The 18,862-nt window shown below is 39.6% G+C and overlaps 1 protein-coding gene across 1 annotated transcript in view; it reads left to right on the top strand.

The window, feature by feature from the left end:
• The window catches only part of LOC110955772 (copine-9-like), a 209,958-nt gene that overhangs the window by 15,790 nt on the left and 175,306 nt on the right, over window positions 1-18,862 (top strand). The window contains 1 exon segment of the mRNA XM_022200897.2: window positions 6,240-6,280. Coding sequence (XP_022056589.2) covers window positions 6,240-6,280 — 41 coding nt within the window.

The following is an 18,862-nucleotide window of genomic DNA, read 5'->3' as shown; positions in this document are numbered from 1 at the left end:
AGACAATGACCCCAATCACACAACAAAAATGGAAGTGAAATTGTTAAATCAGGCTAGAATTAAGGTTTTAGACTGGTCTCCCCAAAGTCCTGACTTAAACCCAATCAAGAACCTGTGGACTTTGATTAGGAAACAAGTCTGTGGCAAAGAGCCAACAAGTTTAGCTTAACTGTACCAATTATCTCAAGAGGAGTGGTCAAAGCTTGTGGACGGCTACTGAAATAATAAGACAAAAATAGCCAAAGAACATTTAACCAAATATTAGAAGATTTTTACAAATATTTTTGACCGAGCAGATTTTGTCATATTCTTAGAAGACCTAAAATAAATCTAGAACCAAAAGCCCATAACCATGACTGTAATGCATTGTGGGATGCAGTAAACCATGCAGAAAGCTCACCGTGGAAAGCTGATCAGTGTCGTCATCCAGATATTTTTGGCAAATGGGAAATTTTCATGTTCGTCACACATTACTTACTCCTTTAGGTCAGAAGCAGCATGCCACTGGTAGATATTATGCTGTTGCATTTCTGTTAGACGGGGCTCAGACACTGGAGTTTTGGGCTAATTTACTTTTGTTTCAATCCTCCAGCAATCAAAAGGAGAAATCTGGTCTTTGCTGGACTTCTCATTTTAAGTTCTTGAAGATGTTTCACCTCTCATCCAAGATGGTTCTTCAGTTCTGAACTCTTGGATGAGTGGTAAAATGTCAAGGACATAAAAGAAAAGTCCAGTTGCTTTCTAGTGAAGCTCCTAGGATTACCATGACCTGAATAACTGAGAATCTACAGAGGCCTATCTGGTCTATACCGACGTTTGGCCCAGATTATTAGGTCCTAATGTGACGGATTTGCAGATCTATTTTGAAACCTCTGCTTGCAAAATAATCATTGCTACCAATTAAAGTCAAACACTTTTGACTTTGAGGAGTTAAAATTGCAATAATTATGATAATTATGGTTATTACAGAGAAATTGTGGGCACCTAATGTGTGACTCTGTTACACTGCGACTGTTGGTCTGTAACTCTTCTGCTCTGTGACTCTTACTTTGTTTTTCTGTGTTATTCTTTGACTGAGTGACTCTGTTATACTGTTACGCCAGTATTTGGTCACTCTGATCCTGTTACTGTGTCATTCTGGTACTTTGTGGCTGTTATTTTGTTACTCCGCAATGCCTGGCGACCTTGTTACCCCTTTGATTCTGTTACTCTGTGAGGCTATAGCTCTGAATTCTTTGATTTTTAAAAAAAAAACATAGTCTTGGTAGTGCAATAACTCATAAACTATACAATGTAGAGACTTTTTTTAGTCTCCACAAGTGCTCCATAAGAAGAAAAAACCTTTATTTTCACAAATTCATTACAGCACTGTAAAATTCTCTTTTCCAATATCTAATTTGGGGCCTGGAGATATGGTTAAGGGCCTTGCTCAGGGGCCCAATCATGGAGGGTTTGAACCTTTAACCATCTGTTTAGGAGCCTACAGCCTCAACTGTTGAACCACCACTGTCTAACTAGTAAAACTGTTAAGCTTTTGAACACTTTCCTGCATAAATTTGTAATGTAGATGCAAAATCTCTTCATTTTCCTGACGGCAAACTGCTTCTTCTGTGAGCGAACACGATGTGTGCTTCTGTCAGACAGATCATGTTGGGACATAAGGCGGTTTCAGCACTTCAGGCTCCATGTGTTGGCTTTTCGGCTAATTGGTGAAATTCCAACGACACAAATAAACACGAGCGAATAACAACATTAGACCAATTACAGAGCGGATTGACAGACTGTAATGTTTCATTGCTGGGAGAGAAAGGAAATAAAGCTGTTCATGCAGGCTGGTGGAAGATAAGCTGCGTGGCTCTCAGTGGGAGCTGCTTTTTAGTCACAAATCTGCTGGCTGCCATCCTTAAAGGAACACTTTTTGCTACACTGTCCTCTCTGTGAACCTTGGACTAAGTTAATGTTGAGATGATTTTACTTAATGAAGTTCTGTGACTTAATCTGAAGAGGTGGAATTAAGCCAGCTCTGTAGCTGTAAGTCAACAATAATACACAACTTCTGGAAAGTAGACCTTTTGTCAGTGATGGAAGAATTTATTCTTTGGGGTTCTGAACTTCAAGTTGCTCAATTTTCAACTAAGGTAGAAAGGTACAGTGTAAGTGCTGTCAATTTACAATTTACCATCGTAGCATTTATGAAGTGGTGAAAATTGATTGAGTTCATCATGTGTAAAACCGGGGTAAAACCAGGTAACATTAGTTTTTGAGTTAAAATTCTTCAAGAGGAGTGCAGACATTTTGATTTTTGTGTCGTTCTTGAAGCCATATCAGTTGTAAAACCAATATTGTATAACTCTTCCAGTTGGGACACTACTGGAGTGGTTTCATCTGTCATACTTGCCCAATGATTGTCATAATATTGGTCATCAATGCAAACAAAACAAAACATGTAATTTACTTTTTTTTTTCCTCACAAAATATGCCTCTGACTGACACCATTCTCTAGCCTAGCCGCGCTAGACAACCCACGGCAACAAATTTAATTCTTTGCCAGGGTGGGTCTAGTTACCCTCCATAAGGCTCGAGGCTGGATTCTCCTAAAACTGGCCGGACCAATCACCATGAAGTGTAGAGTCAGAAGGCGGGTGTAACTAAGTGACGACAGAGGCGCGACGATTCTGACAGAAACAACCAGCGCACAATAAACAGTTGTCTTTCGACTCGGCTTTGGCCACAGCCCTTAAAGATTTGAAGCTAAAATTCAACTTGAAAGATAAACAAAGGACGGCACTGAAGTGTTTCATTGAGACGAAAGACGTATTTGGACTTATGCCAACAGGATATGGCAAATCCTTAATATACCAGTTGGCTCCGCTGGTTGGGAAGCTAATGGGACTTAGCCACAATCCGGCGCTCTAGGAACTACGTCACCCTATTCGTTGCGCTGATTGGTTGTATACCTACCCAATTGCTGCAGAGTGATTTGATAGACAACCTTTTAGCCCGCCTCCCTCCCTGTCGAGCTTCCCTAGACCCTTGTGCCTTCAGAAACGTGGGTCTAGCACGGCTAGGCTAACCATTCTCTACATTTCTAAAGCTCCTATTGGTGCCAATCACAGGTGAAAAAATGCCTCTTGAGGTGAAAAATATAGATTTTATGTTTGGTAGAATGTCAGAATAGACACAAATTTGCACCATCATATAACTGGTTTGAATTATTCTTATTATTCTTATTAAGACCAAATGTATATATTAATGAGCCTGTAAAATTCCAGGACTCTGGCTACATTATTTCTCAAGTTATGATGCTTCCAACATTACTCCACAGATTGGTGTGAAGAAAAAGATGCAACAATGAACATGACCCCACCTCTCTATAAGAAGTTCTAACTCAAAAATTGTATCCATGTTTTACCTTTAAACATACATATGCACAAGAAAAAAAATCGGACAAATATGAGATGATCAGGCATGAATGTTTTATTAATTCGAATTGAAATGGAATGACCCATTAGAGCTGTTTGTCATATGCTTGTATCACATCGTTCGTTTTCTATATTCTACCCACTCTTAATATCCATGATAATTCACTGGTTTCCTTGGTGAATTAGAAAGGCATTAATTAGCATTTTTTTTGCCAGTTTTCCTAAAAATGTGCCTATCCCATTTGGATGATTGCTAAATTTCACATCTATGTGCTGAGGTCAGCGTTGAGTAGCTGCTGAACATCACAAAGCAAAATGGTTGTAACTGAGAGGCTTTTTCAGTTGTGGTTCTGAAACTGGGACAGGAGCTGGAATCTGAATCTCAAAGAGATTCCACATTGCTCCCACGCTGCTCCAATTCCACTGCTGCTTTTGTCTCGGCTGCTGGAACGGGACTGCCATGTTGCTACTTTTAGTTCAAATACAGAGTTTTTCCAAACTTCACACAGCACTGCGGTCTGTTGCAGAAACCCTTTTAACTGTCGAGACCCCTTTTACTGGGATGGGCCTGTTCTAAAAACACAAACAGGTTGCTAACCGAGGCCACCTGCTACTATTATGGATAAAAAGCCTCACAGTTTTGCCACTGTTACTGGTCCAAGCCACTTTGTGTTGCATTTGCAGAGCTAGAACTGTGTAGAAACACCAGATTTCCAGATAGTGTGGAGACCATACAGAAACACAGACAGACAGATAGATCAGGTGTGTAACGGTGCGTAATGTTATATAATTTCATGACCTCAGAAGAGTATTAAAAGGTTGATTCATGCAAAGTTACAATGAGTTCTCTAAAAGACTCCAATACAGTAGTACAGTAAAAGCTAATTGCCAGAACCAAATGGGCCTATAGTAAAGTTCTTCCAGATATAGTTAAGAGACAATAATCTGGAAAGTTGATACAAATGAATTATGACACATTTGTTGCACATAGCTGGATTATAGGTGTTTCACTTTGTTTAGAAACAGAAATTCAGTTTATTTAAAAGGATTATATGTGGGTCAGTTCATGTCAAATGAGACAAAATTCATCAAATGTTTTGCTGCACTTTCTCAGATTGAGTCAACAGTTAACTTATTTGCTATTTTGGGACTCAAAGCTAAATTCAGCAAATTATTCTAATTTAATGTTGAAAATTTCACGTTTTCAGAATTGAGAAATCTTTTCTCCCTCGCACCTGAGAAGCCATTATAAGGGATTAATATCTCCAGAAATATAACTCCTGCAGCCATAAAATTTGGTGAGGACACAGACAGAATAATTACCAGTAGATGATTGAATGGCTCCAGCAGAGGCCAGATTTTTAGTTATTGACTTTTAAAAATGGAAAAATGTGAAAATTCTACAAACAAGAATGTGTGAACGTGTATATTTATATGGATATAGTATATATTTATATTCATAGCCTTTAGCCTTTAGCATTAGTAGAATTTTGTGTTTTAAAATATTTTCAGCTTAGGTTCCACTTTGTTGCTGTTTTGACATGTAAAAATGGTGATGCAAACTCTTTCTTAGATCACAAAAACCTGGAGTGGAGTCTGTATATTGTCATTATTGTCACGATCTCAGAAGGCGGACCGAACAGAAAGCCACACTACCAAGGCCGGTGGAACTGAGGAGGAGTTTTATTGTAAGGGGGTGAATAGTGGCTCGGTGGGGGGAAACCAGGGTGCAGGAGCGGGGAGCGGCTGATGTAGTGGGGGGATTTGGCCAGGTGGGTCTGGAGGCTCCGGGAGGTTGGGAGGGAAGCAGGACAGGGGGTCCAGGCGGGAACGGGGGGGTTCAGGCAGGAACGGGGGGTCCAGTGAGGGGGAAACCGGTGATGAATGGGTTGGGGAAAACGGACGAGGGTTCTGGGCGGCTGGATCCCGGACAGCTGGGTTGCGTAGTCTTTGTTCAACAATGTGGCAGGGAGTGGAAGGATGAGCCGGTTCTTTATTGCTGAGGTGGTAATCAATGAGATGTCCCTCAGCTGTCCGGGAGCCGTAGAGGTGGTTGATTGCCTGAGTGGAGTCAGCTGGGAAGCTGAACTCCACTCAGGCACCGAGCTGTAAGGGAAGACAGGGGTAGAGGAGCGGATGGGAGACAGAGACAGAAACTGAGGGACAGAGAGAGAGGGGAGCATGAGAGGGAGAGAACAGGAACAGATGGGAAAAGGGGGTATTGGGGATGTCAAGTGGGAAGGACGGGGGTGAGGAGGGAGCCCTGACAGTTATATGAGCAAAGTCAAGAGTTTCTTTTGTGAATGTATTTTTAGTAGGTTGTACTGATACAATCAAATTTGTCTGTCTTCACCAAATTTCTTGCCTTTGTGATGATATCAAACCATAAAACTGGATCCCCAGTTGAGATGAAATTCTCAAAATTCAGCCAAAGCTGGAATATTATTTATTTAAGTATTCTGCTGCAGTGAGAAGCTTCTTTATTTCGTCTGCATCCTGCAATGTGTGAAACAAGTTTGTGCATTCATTGTGCACACAGAAAAACTTGGATGTTTTGGGATGTGTGCAGACTTTTTAAGCATGTTTTATTCTGTCACTTTCCAGTGTGAGTACACAAATTAAAATTTAATTACCAAGCTATGTTTCGCGCTGTCATCATGAAGTCTTGAAGTTATGTAATGTCACACAAAAGTGACAACTCAGTGTTGTTGCAGTTGCTTTAGACTGACTGGAACTGTATTTTATGTGTGACTATGTTCAAAACTAGACAAAAACCTCTATTGTCAGTCTTGAAATGTCTCTTTTCTTTTGTTGCAGAAACCTGTTAGACATGGACACCTTCTCTAAGTCAGATCCAGGTAACTGCCTCTTTTCACATTCACTCTTTTAATCAAACTCAGTGTTCTCGTTTGTAATTTCTGCTCTGACGTGATTTCACATTCCCCGATGCCTTTTGCACTGCACAGCACATTAGTCAAACTGAATGTGTTTAATTTCATGTGGCATTTATTAAATCACTACCTCGTGCACCTTATCAGTGAGCAGCAAGCGTCAGTGAGCAGTAACACAGCAAGTGTCTCCTGGAGCGTTTAGAGACACAATGCAGCAGCCGAGTGAATGAAAAGCCGAGTCTCAGGGGTCGACTGCCAAGGACTTTCAATTAAGTTGGTTTCCAGTTAGGGCGATTAATCACTGGAGCCTGACTGACACTTAATGATTACTGTCCGCACATTCACACAGTATGAAGTACAGAAACCTTTAGGAGCAGCACTAAGTGGTGGACAACAGATTAGTGCAACTCTGAGCTATTTGAAAGAGAATAAAAGAACAACAGAGAGCAAAGGATTCCAAGAAAGAAATGACAGAGGATGAAGGAAAATAAATAGCAAGGCTGTCAGGAAAAGTTTCAGCTTGATTGGGAAGTTTTCGACTGAGACATCTTCTTCTGCTGGGACACAGTAGTTCTCTCTGTCGACATAATTCATGTAGTTTACATGTTTCTTATCGTTAGCATGCGACTAGAATCTTTTTTATTTTGCTGCTGTGTAGCAAGTAGACCTCTGAATGTGTTTTTGTATAGTTTTGCACATTATAGTCGCATTCAACAGATGTAAAATGATTCAGATGTGTAGCAGCCAGGGTTATTTCATCTAATTAAAGCAGGTATAGAGTGCACTGAAACTGAAGGCTCCAAAGTACAACCAAAATGCAACAAAAGTAAGCACACAGTTCAATTCAGGTTCACTTGATTAACAAACTTGAACGCCACAGACTTTCACAGTTTTGAGACATCACGGCTCCACATGGACAGGAACCTCCTGAACATATAAGAAACCAGATTGTACGATTGTATAAAGATAGAAATGATACAAGAGCATCAGCAGAAACTGACAGATGGTGTAAAAGAGTTACAGCGGTGGTTAGGAAGTAGGAGAAGAGCTATACAATCAACAAGAGGAGTTATTGGCAAGCATGATTGACACAAACCTGCCCAGTACATGAGTGCAAAAGCTGCAGATGACACTGGAGAGGCAAATCTGTATGGTCAAATACTGGATGAAGAGTTGACTCAAGATGAGGAATTTGAATCAGTTTCAGGTTTAATCTCTTTTGAAAGAGTCTTTAAAGAAATTACATGGGCAAGTATTGTTCATTCACACACATAAAGGTTTTCTCAACCTAAAATGATACAGACAGTAGCTTTAAAGTTGAGCTGCTGCTTATATTAGCTTTCAGACACTAAAGCCAAAAAGGATTTTAGATGAGCTTTTATCAACCATGCATTTCTGTGCATTTTCATGTAGAGGTCATTGAAACTCCAGTTTTTTTGTGATATCTCAAATAATGATTACTCGTATTAACTGTCTTGTCTGATAGCCATACTGTAAGTGTGCACACACCATCTGAAGTGTAGAAATTACTTCTACTGCTGGACTAAACTGCCGCAAAAGGTTGCAAGATGATGGTTTTGTGAATGTGTACATGTTTACAGCTGCTCTTGTAATCTCTGTATTTGTGTAGATTTGTTTTTCTTTCTTTTTAGGTATTGGGGAGGTGGTTGTTATTTCTCATACCCATTAAAACCATTGATGCACTTTCACAGTATTAGAGAAACTAGATAGAGGATACTTAATTGGTGCTTTAGGGACCTGATGAGGATAAGAGGATACATATGCACAAAGAAAACCAATTCTTATAAAAGAGAATTATTTTAGGCCCAGCACACACTCACTACTTTCTGTGGATGCTGCATTCATATGCAGCTTCAAAAACAGTATGCAAGAGTGTATTTGTGTACAGTGCTGTGTCTTGTGGTGCTTACAGTTTGTCATCATTGAGTCCATGCATGCCTGTGTGGTCGTTCCAGTGTTTGATAGTGTGCGTTTGTGTGTGTGTTTGTGTGTGTGTATAAATCACGTATTCCACAGCGACTGTGTTTCTTTGTAGCACAGATGAAGGAGCCTCAGATCTCGGTGTCAGAGTACACACAGTGTTATCACTAAAAGAAAAGAAATTCTCTTTGAGCATTACGCTAAGCAAACCCAACAAAATCCGTGTGAGCTTGTGCAGCTTTTTGGTTAACACAACAACAAAAAGTCAAGTCGGGTGAAGCAGGCACTTTCTAACTTTAAATCCCCTTTAAGTGCAGGTGGCCTGTACTATTTTGTAACACAATCGGATTTATAGAGATAAATACGGTTCTTACTACAGTACAGAAAGCACGATAAAACAAAGCAATACCAGGAGGAGTGAAAATGACTGAAAAATCACTGCTCACACTTAAAGTCTCATTAAGGAGAGAAAAATAAGATGCTTTATGATAAATAAGGTGAAAATGTTCAACAAAGAGGTACAACTGGAACAAGACAGTGCACTTAACTATTCTGTCAGCTTTAAACCGCACAGGAGACAACAATCGAGGTTTTGAACTGTTTAGTACAAGTCACACATACTTTACTGCATCCTTTGTCATTTTCGTCCCTATAGGTTAAAAATTGGCAATTTCTAAACATATTCTCAAGGGAAACACAATCCAAAACAAAGAAGGAAAACATATTTGGAAAGCCACAGCATGTAGGACGTCTGATGAAGAGCAAAATGGGTTGTTGGGGCTGCTTGTGGAATGAGTGATCAGATGGAGAGTCAGAAGTACTTTTGCTGGATGATGAGAGTTTTGAAAGATTTGGACAACATTTGTAATACATTTTTTATTAACGATGAAATATGCAGACTGTCAGGTTGAAACATCAGTACAGATGCTATTTCAACAATTCTCGCATTCTTTAGCAGAAATGTTGGTGTTGTAGCCTAGCCGCGCTAGACAACCCATGGCAACGAATTTAATTCTCTGCCAGGGTGGGTCTAGTTACCCTCCATAAGGCTCGAGGCTGGATTCTCCTGAAACTGGCCGGACTAATCACCATGAAGTGTAGAGTCAGAAGGCGGGTGTAACTAAGTGACGACAGAGGCGCGACGATTCTGACAGAAACAACCAGCGCACAATAAACAGTTATCTTTCAACTCGGCTTTGGCCACAGCCCTTAAAGATTTGAAGATAAAATGCAACTTGAAAGATAAACAACGGACGGCACTGAAGTGTTTCATTGAGACGAAAGACGTATTTGGACTTATGCCGACGGGATATGGCAAATCCTTAATATACCAGTTGGCTCCGCTGGTTGGGAAGCTAATGGGACTTAGCCACAATCCGCCGGTGCTCTCGGAACTACGTCAGCCTATTCGTTGCGCTGATTGGTTGTATACCTACCCAATTGCTGCAGAGGGATTTGATAGACAACCTTTTAGCCCGCCTCCCTCCCTGTCGAGCTTCCCTAGACCCTTGTGCCGTCAGAAACATGGGTCTAGCGCGGCTAGGCTAGTGGTGTTACTAAATAGTCATAGAATTAAATCAATCCAGTGTCCAGAGACTGGAACTACATATTGTCTGCAGGTGATGATGTGTGATAAATAATGTGTTCAGCGCATACAATAAATCTTTTAAACCAATACTTCTAAAATTTAAATCTCTGTAAATCAACTAAAATGAAAAGCTTCCCATCATACCTGGAGGTCTTGCAGTCACTGGAGAACAGCTGCAACCTCTGCGCCTATGAACTGCAGCAGTCTTGATCTCATCTGAGGTTGCTCACTTTCACCTGCTCCAGAGTGCGGGGCTACGCTCCATGTGTTTACATAAGATCACTTTATTTCACATGTCTTAGTGCGCTGCAGTAACTGAGTGGGGAGTCTAGAGGCTTCTCTGTGCTCAGCAGCACAGGCAACATCTACCAATGATGTGAGGAGTTTATAGAACATCAGTGAATTGTAGCATCAACAAATACAGGTGAGACGTTTAAGGGAATGTCTGGTTGCATTCTACCCTCTAAATTGCATTAATCTCTACAACCTGTGGAAAACTATGAGATTTGATACTGCAACATTATGCATTGCATTATTGCAAAAAAAGTGGAGCCAAACAAAAAAGGTAAGTTTTTGTTGTTGGAGAATAATCGTTAAAATGCATATGTTCAAAGAAACATTTCCTGTTCAGTGACTAGTGTTTAGCCAGTAGAGCAGCGTTTTAGCGCTAGCAGCAAACAGAAACAGTGGGGAGTCAGAAGTTATATTCAAATTTAACGCTTCTAATAATATAGCTTTAAAACGTTCACTTTTACTAACTTTAAATCATCAATCACCCTGATGAAAAAGAGGGAAACATTTACCTACACCTTTATTTCTGTTTACACTTGTCTACATAATTTATTAAGAAATTATTAATGCTTGTGGAACTGACAAAAGAGGTTACATTTATAATGTATTTTTCAGTGTAGTGAAAAAGTTTTAGTGCACCTTAATTAGAGAGTGTGACCTGGAGTCCTGATATGGTATTACAGTAAGATCCACAGCTTCAAGCTTCCACAGGTGGACAACAGACTTCATGCCATTTTGCAGCTTTTAAAGCCAACAAAGGCTTATTTGAAGTAATTCTTCATAAGATTGTATACTTTTAAAAAGTGAAAAGTGTGATATTTATGTGCATCCTGACAGTAGCTTAATCTTACAGCCCCTTAACTCTCACCAGTACATGTTGAAACCTAATTATCTGTCAGTCTGTGGATTTGCAACTCTTTCGTCGATTCCACATCAGAGACAACATTTTCCACATCTTGTTTAACAATCAGTAATTACCATAAAGTTCCTGTGAAGTCAAAAAACACATCAGATAACTTTGTGATACTGCAAAATGTGGATTCATTTGCAAAAATAGGGAAAAGGTAAATGTCAGCTTTGATAAACTTTACAGAACATTTATCACGTTTATCATTATCAGAGATTTTCCAACATGAGACAGAGCGACGGGGAGGCAGGGAAGAGGCTTCAGTGAGGATTAAGGATATTTTAGATCCTTTCATGAGCTAAATTTAAGAGGCTATTGACAATTATCTGGTTCTCCCTTTTGACCTACCTTTTGATCTCATTACATCATTTTATAGGTGTTGTTGCTAAATAGCACATTACAAGGGTTCTGTCCTTAGACAATAATGTGGGGGATGATGAATCACTACAGTTTGTTGAATGATATTGATAGCATTTGAAGGATCGAAAAGCAATCCAGCTGAGGCTTTGCAAAAGAATACACTTTTGAGTGTATTTTCAGTAGTGACAACAGATTAAAAGAATCACATAGCCAGGCAGCAGGCCAGGGGTCCTTTATTGACACATCCCATGGATTATTCTTCCTGGGCTGGGTGGAAGTGGAGAACGATGATGAAGGGTAATGATTGTGTCAGAGGGGTCCTGAACTTCAAACCCTTCCGTCCCACTAGGGGGAATGGGGAAAGCTGGACTCTCCAAAGCCACAGTGTCCCCTCATCTCTTTCATGTCTCTGGTTAGAGGCCTCGATGTGACCCGGGCGTCCGGCCACAGCAGGACGGGGTCGATGCCTTCTGATAATGTCACGCAGCATCAGCAGCTTCTGATAAATGACTGAACATAGTCCTCAGTACCGGATCTGTTTAGAACCGGAGTCAGTAGATGGTAATATTCTGTGTGATGGAGACTTACTTCCAGGTTAAAGCTTGTGTAGGCAGTATATTTTTTTGGCATCGTTGGGCGATTCGATGTGATGGTGCAAGAGGTTAGATTTGTGCCTGGTGCTGTTTTAACTCATGCAGGAGGAAGATTCATGAGGCTGAGGCATTTACTGAAGCTGAGCTGTGGAGAATAAAGAAGATCAAATGAAGACATATAAAAACACCCTGAATCCTAATAACCATCTTGATAACAGGCCGTATTTATTGGGTTAGGGACAGACAGTATGCTAAGTATGCAAGGTCTTTCTCCTAAAATCAAAATATTGAGACGTTCTTTATGTTCTTGGTGCCATAGATACAGGCTGGTGCTATATTCTTAAATCGAAGGCACTTCTGGTAAGTGAACTTTGTGAGGCCTCTGTCGTAAATTACCTCTTGCAGCCGAACCTAAAGGAGGAAGAATTTCTTCACATACTGTATTGATTCCATAATGAATGACTGATTTGCTGCAGATAACTGGCCCCTCATCCATCAAACATCATGTTCTTTTCTGACCAAATATCTTACTTTACAGTTCAATAATCCACTTTTATGATGAACTCTGGTTTAATTTGGTTTGCCCACCATCTACCCAGAGCACCTCGTGTCCTTCATTGTAATTCAAAGCTTATGTTACCCAGACCATAATTGCGAGAATAATTCAGTTGTGTAGGGAAATCCTTTCTAGAAAACTGGATTGAAATATCTGAACAGACAAACATTCAAAGAGTAGGTTCTGGTCATAAATTCCTAATGCACCACTGAGCGTCTGTGTTTCTACTGACAGCGCTGTCAGCTGAGGAGTCAGTCACAGAAGATGATGGTGTGCAGTGTTTGGTTTAGGATGGAATCAGATGACTTTGTTGCATTCAGCACTGCAGCAACCTGTCGACTGAAATCACTCTTTTCCCATTCTGCTGGAGTTAGTTTTGTAGTAGTACTGACTTTAAGACGGGACTCTAAAACCTGCTCTGTTGTTATGCAGCACTGCGGACAATGATCTGCCTAAAACTACCCTGTGTCTCAAAAGTTCGTTCTCCCTAGGAAAACAAATCTCAAAGACTGAACATGCAATGTAATTTATTTATTCAATAACCAGTAGTTCCCCCTTTCACTTTTGATCATGGCTTTCAGTCTTTCAAACATGGAATGTACAAGGTCCTTGAGTATGAATGATTCCATCTTCCCCCACTCGAGCTGAGATGTTTCATTGTGGTTTCACTGGTAAAGATGTCACTGGGTATGCTGCCTCTTGTTAGCTTTCAGCCCCAATGTTTCTGTTAAATAACAATGCACAGTGCTCTTAGAAACATATACTTCAAGATTTTTCAGCCTCTGACTGAGTCGCTGGCATGACTGGCGTCTTGTACCCTTGGGCTTTCTCATCAGATCCATGACTCTTGCTGTTAGGCCGGATGGACATCCTGAGGGAGATAAGTCTTCGAAGGATTCTCCTTTGTTATACCTTTGCCACCACTTCTGTACCTAGTGGATACTTCTGCCAAGGGCTTGAGCTACCTACTGAAAGAGTACCTTTTCCATCCTTACTCTTGGCCATGGTAACAACACTTCCAAAATTTGGTTGTCAGTATAATGCATTTTGGTCAAGCAAGAAATTTATATACTGAGATCTGACAGTTCGACCAGCCAAACAGTACCTAATTGACCAGGTGTAACACATTTGGTGACAAAGAAACAAACATGTTGTCCAGTGGGGAGAATGAACTTTTGGGACACAGTGTAATGCTGCAGGAGATGAGCTGATTGGGACTGTGAGACTGAGCTGTAAAACCAAAAATAATTAGCTGAAAGAGAATGAAAATCTCTATAGAGCCGAAAAGACCTGCAAAGTTGGGTGGTAATTTGCTGTTTGTCTTTCTTTGATCGCCCACTTTTGACATTTAATCCCTTGTTATTATGAAAATGTAGGTTCGTGCAGTAAACTGCAGTCAAATATCATTTTCTATTGACCGACATGAACACAATATCAGACTTAATAATGAAGCAAAACCAGTTGGAATTCAGTCGGAGTACTGGCTCTCCGGCTTTGTATTCATATCACCTTTATGGCAGCTTTTCATCGGAAATCTGTTTTCACTTTCTTTATCTTAATAGAGGTCACAACCAGATGTGAATGTTTTTCCTAAGAGCACCACATTTCAGGAACACAAAAATCAGCAGGGACTATTAGTAAGCTCAACACCATGGAGGTGTTGTATTAAATATAGGCCAGAATGGCAACAAGCTGCTGTGTTGTCGTCTGATGACCTGCCTGAGAGTATCAAAGTGGTACATTAGCTCTCCTCCCCAAGAATGGACTTCTGTTTTATCTTAATTCCAGAGCGTGATCTTTCAATTTAAGAGCATTATTCCTTCATTTTATGTTCACACTTTGTAATATTCCCCTTCAGACTCTATCCTCTCTCTCCAATAGCTCCTGCTTGGCTGAAAGTCCGTTTTGCTCCCGTTCTAAACTGTCTACATTCAGAATTAATGTTCCTGCACAGGTGTCCTGTGCTACAGTTTGAGTGCATGCTCAAACTGCCTCTCAGATTTGTTCTCTCGCTCTCAGAGTAGCATAAAACATCACTGTCAAAGTCTCCGATCAATAGAGTGACAGCTTTGATGTTAATCAATGAAACTGTCACTTCTTTCCATGTCCCTTATGGATAGTTCCTGTATGACTGGCTTCATCTACTCCTGCTTTCCACAGTTTATTGAATACCCTTCATCTTTTCACTTGCACTTGTAGGACATAAGGATTTATTACATATGCTAGCTTCTGGACTTTGTTTTTACTACAAAAGTTACATGTAATATAGTCTGACTCACTGTGGGTTGTGGATATAAGCCTGCCATTAATGGATAATCTCTATGAAGTGGTTTTTACACTGCCAAAGAGGCGGAGCCTCGGCAGAGTAATAAGTTAAACCACAAAAATGTCTGTCTTTTAATAACTTGATTATAAGCTTTTGGTTTAAGAAAAAATATTTTGGTTTATAAATAAAAATTTATATTCTTAAAAAAAGAACCGTTAAAATGACACCATTTATAAGACCCAGAAACTATGAAAACAGAATTAATCTGTAGATTTTCAACTTTTTGATGGTCCTTGAACTACTTATGCCTTTGTTATGTACCATACGGTGGAAAAAAACAAACTAAATCCAGGCCTTAAATCATCAAAACCACAGTTTTTCTGTGTGTCCCATTTTAGAATTGTATTAATTTTATACAATTTAAATAATAAAACGTATATGTCTCTTCATTGATTCAACTGTCAAACGAAATTTATTTGAATTGAAAATAATTATTTATTATGTCAAATATTGATGTTTGAAAAAAAAGTGATTAATTGTGATTAATTAATTACAACGCTTGTAATTAATTCGATTATTTTTTTGAAATCGCATTCCACCACTAGTTTAAAGGAATACAAACAAGCCAGGTTATTTTTTCCCCTGCGGCAGAATGATAGTGTGATGCAGCGAGACCATTATGTTCCACACAATGAACTGGCTAACTGAGCCTACTATTGGAACAACCCTCCGAACAATAGGAATGAAGCTTGTTGAAACAGAATGTCTGGTTTTCTTTTGAGCATGTAACATCAAGAGTTTTTTTAAAAGAGTTTTTATTGTTTTGGGACCATGTTCCTAAAAAGACTAAGTGTGACTGCATATAATATTAACCCATAGTGCACTAGCTTACAGTCACATAGAGAAAACTAGGCCTTATACAAATTATTGTCAGCATAGTCTGACTTGCATTTCCGTAGGCTTTCTTCTCCCTTTATGCTACCAATGTGATTCCATTTTCAAAAATCCTGTTCATTAAAGGAAACATCAACAACCTCCAGGCTAAGCTTGGGGCAGTTATTTTATGTCACTACTATGGTAAAAAAAAAAAGGACATTGGTATATGTATTTGCTCCAATAGTCCCATAAGAAAATACATGTGCATCTTTATTATCCTTGTTGAATAGCCATGAAATGCATTACAAAAAGCGATGGCACTACGTTTAAATAAGATTACATTGTATAGAATAGAATAAAAGCACAGATTATTTCATTGGGTTATATGTACAAACGGTGCTCCATAGGGGTGTAGGGGTATTGTACTTCAGCAACTAGTATGTAGGGCACAGTTTACATTGATAACGTCATTGGTCAACGTCAAAGCTGCCATTTCATTCACTGGCGACTTTTTACAGGGTTGTTTCACAAAGATCCGAGAGTGAGAGCAGAAATCTGAGAGCAGAAGTTTCGTGAGTGAAGGCGAGAGATGCACTCAAACTGAAGCAAAGGACATTTGTGCTGCAACATTAGCTCTGAGTGCAGACAAACAGTTTAGAACAGGAGCAGAGCAGATTGTCAAGCAAACTGGAGTTCTTTAGAGGGGAGAGGTCAAGGTTTGGATGGAAGCATTACAAAATGTAAAATGAGGAAATAATGCTGAACGTAATAGACTGCATTTTTAATTAAAGACAGGAAAGTAACTCCATGCTCCAGCGATGCCGTTCCTCTTTTACATATAATGAAATTGAAGAAATGAGTGGCTGATTGCCTTAAAAGCAGCCTTTCATACTGTTTTTCCACCAAGTGTGTGTTTGCAGTCTCCGCTGGGCTTCACCTCTGTGGAAATGCCTGTGAGATTAGATTTTTGATTCAGGCTATCATCTGTTCACATCCTTTAGGCGAGCGGTGATGACCTGGTAAAGCTCCCTGTGATGGGTTTCTCCTCACTGATAATCCATTGAATTAATCTTTGCTTTTGCACCTAAAAGGCCCAAACCACTGGCTGCTGCTTTGAAGTTTATCCCAGAAATATGGAAGCTCCATGAGTTCTCCGTTACTTACATTTCAACATTAAAATCAGGGCTCTTTTCAAATACTTTAAAAATCCTCTTCAGTTGGGACTTGCTGATCACCTTAGTTCCCAAATTACCTGATCTTTTCAACTTTTTATGTGAAAATAGTTAAACGCTGAGTTTGGTTTGATGAATGGTTATCAATATGAGCACTGTCACCCTGGATTTAACTAACCATAGCTGTTTATTCACTGAACACATAAATAAAGAAGTTTCCAGTGTTATATTATAATTCTAACAAAAGTTGTCCCATTTACACACATTCAACAGTCAGCAAGTCCTCCCTTCTGAATCAAGGTCATTTGTGACTCAGATCATTTCCTAAATTTGCAACCCTACTGGCAGCATGAAATAAAACAGATATATTGGAGGTTTTGGTGAATGAACAGCTTTGGTTTGGCCAGTTGGGGTTTGGGTTAAAATAGAAGTAACAATAATTAAAAGCAAGCCAGGTTATGGGTTATGGAATGGTCATGGATAACCTCCTGAATGGTTTGAAACAGGAAACGACAGCAGTGTCTTCTAATGCAGTCCAGTTATCGGTCAACCCATTCATCCACCTTGACCTCCTCCCTACACTGGTCTTATGGATCTACGACATCCCCTTACTTCCTCGTTTGCTCCCGCTCTTATTATATCCTTTCGAGGGCATGCTTCAATATAAAGTAACCAGTGGGAGTGTGTTTTATGGGAGGAGCTGTGCTACTTCTATGACAGTGAAAGCATTACTGAACATTAAGGGGCAATAGTAGACTTTTTGACGGGACAATTTTGCCGAAATGCAATAGATTGTCAAGTTGTACCAAAATGGTCAATGACTGTATGCAAAGAAAGAGCAATAAATTTACCGTAACAGTGTATAAACAGTATATTTAGTTATATTATGCACTATTTTCTGTAACTGATTTTTCCTGTGGAAGTCACTGGGGTATGGAGCTTATCTAAGATGACTTAGGATGAAGGCCAGGATACGCACTCCACCATTAATAGACGTTTCTTTGTACATCATGTATAGTTAGATATGAAGAGTGAACAGTCAGACTGCAGACAGCTGTACATTAGCCTATTGTCTTGTTTAACACATGAGTATGCAAACAATTGTCAAGCATCACCCAAGCTATAGCAGGTGCGGTACTCAGAGTCACTTTAATGTTGCCATTTTTCTGACAGAAATTCTCCATTGAAAATGTACATATTCATATTTGGCCTGAAATAAAAGCTACTGGGGCATTCCTGCTAATTAGCACAAAATACAGATTACAGTTTAGTGGACTGCGGTGAGATTGGGATCCTGCAAGACTCGACGTAAATCTCTTGGGAACGTGTGGGTCTAATCCTTGCTGCAGGCAGAAATAAACTGCAGGTCCCAAGATTTACTGTAACCAGAAGGATGGAGTCAGCAGATGAAGATGAAAAGATGATGAACCCTTAGATGCACGAGTGACTGGAACCTACACTCTTCCACAAGTGGGTCAAAAATGACGTATAAGAATCACTGTGTTATTGTGTTTTTATGCCATTATTGCCATTTCGGTTAAGAATAATCATTTGTATTATTGTTTGTATTATACTTTGGTCCACAGAAGAATGATTTCATGTTTGAAATATGTTTATTTTTCACTTTCTAACAGATTTTAAACATTTTGATAACTAAAAAAAGAAGAGTATCACACAGAACAACAATGAAAGAATGTCAACATCCATTTTGTTGACATTTCTCCACTCATTTCCTCCAGTTGTTGCTGCTCTCCATCCCTCCAGATTTGTGCACTTCATCACCTCTTGTGTGATATTATCAGTGACAAAGAGCTTGGGTTAGTAATACAAATAATAGTATAAAAGGTAACTTAAAAATTTAGATGTCATGATATTGAAAACGTGTTTTGAGGAATAGCTGGAAAATGAAATGATAAAAACTTTTCATTACAAAGATATTGATAGAAAACGACCTCACCGGGTCATTTTTGACCCACTTACGCATCTAAGCGCTAAAGCA

This window comes from Acanthochromis polyacanthus, chromosome 5, assembly GCF_021347895.1.
Source record: "Acanthochromis polyacanthus isolate Apoly-LR-REF ecotype Palm Island chromosome 5, KAUST_Apoly_ChrSc, whole genome shotgun sequence".
Taxonomy (NCBI): Eukaryota; Metazoa; Chordata; class Actinopteri; family Pomacentridae; genus Acanthochromis; species Acanthochromis polyacanthus.
The sequence above is the reverse complement of the archived record's forward strand: the minus strand, read 5'-3'. Positions and strand labels throughout refer to the sequence as shown.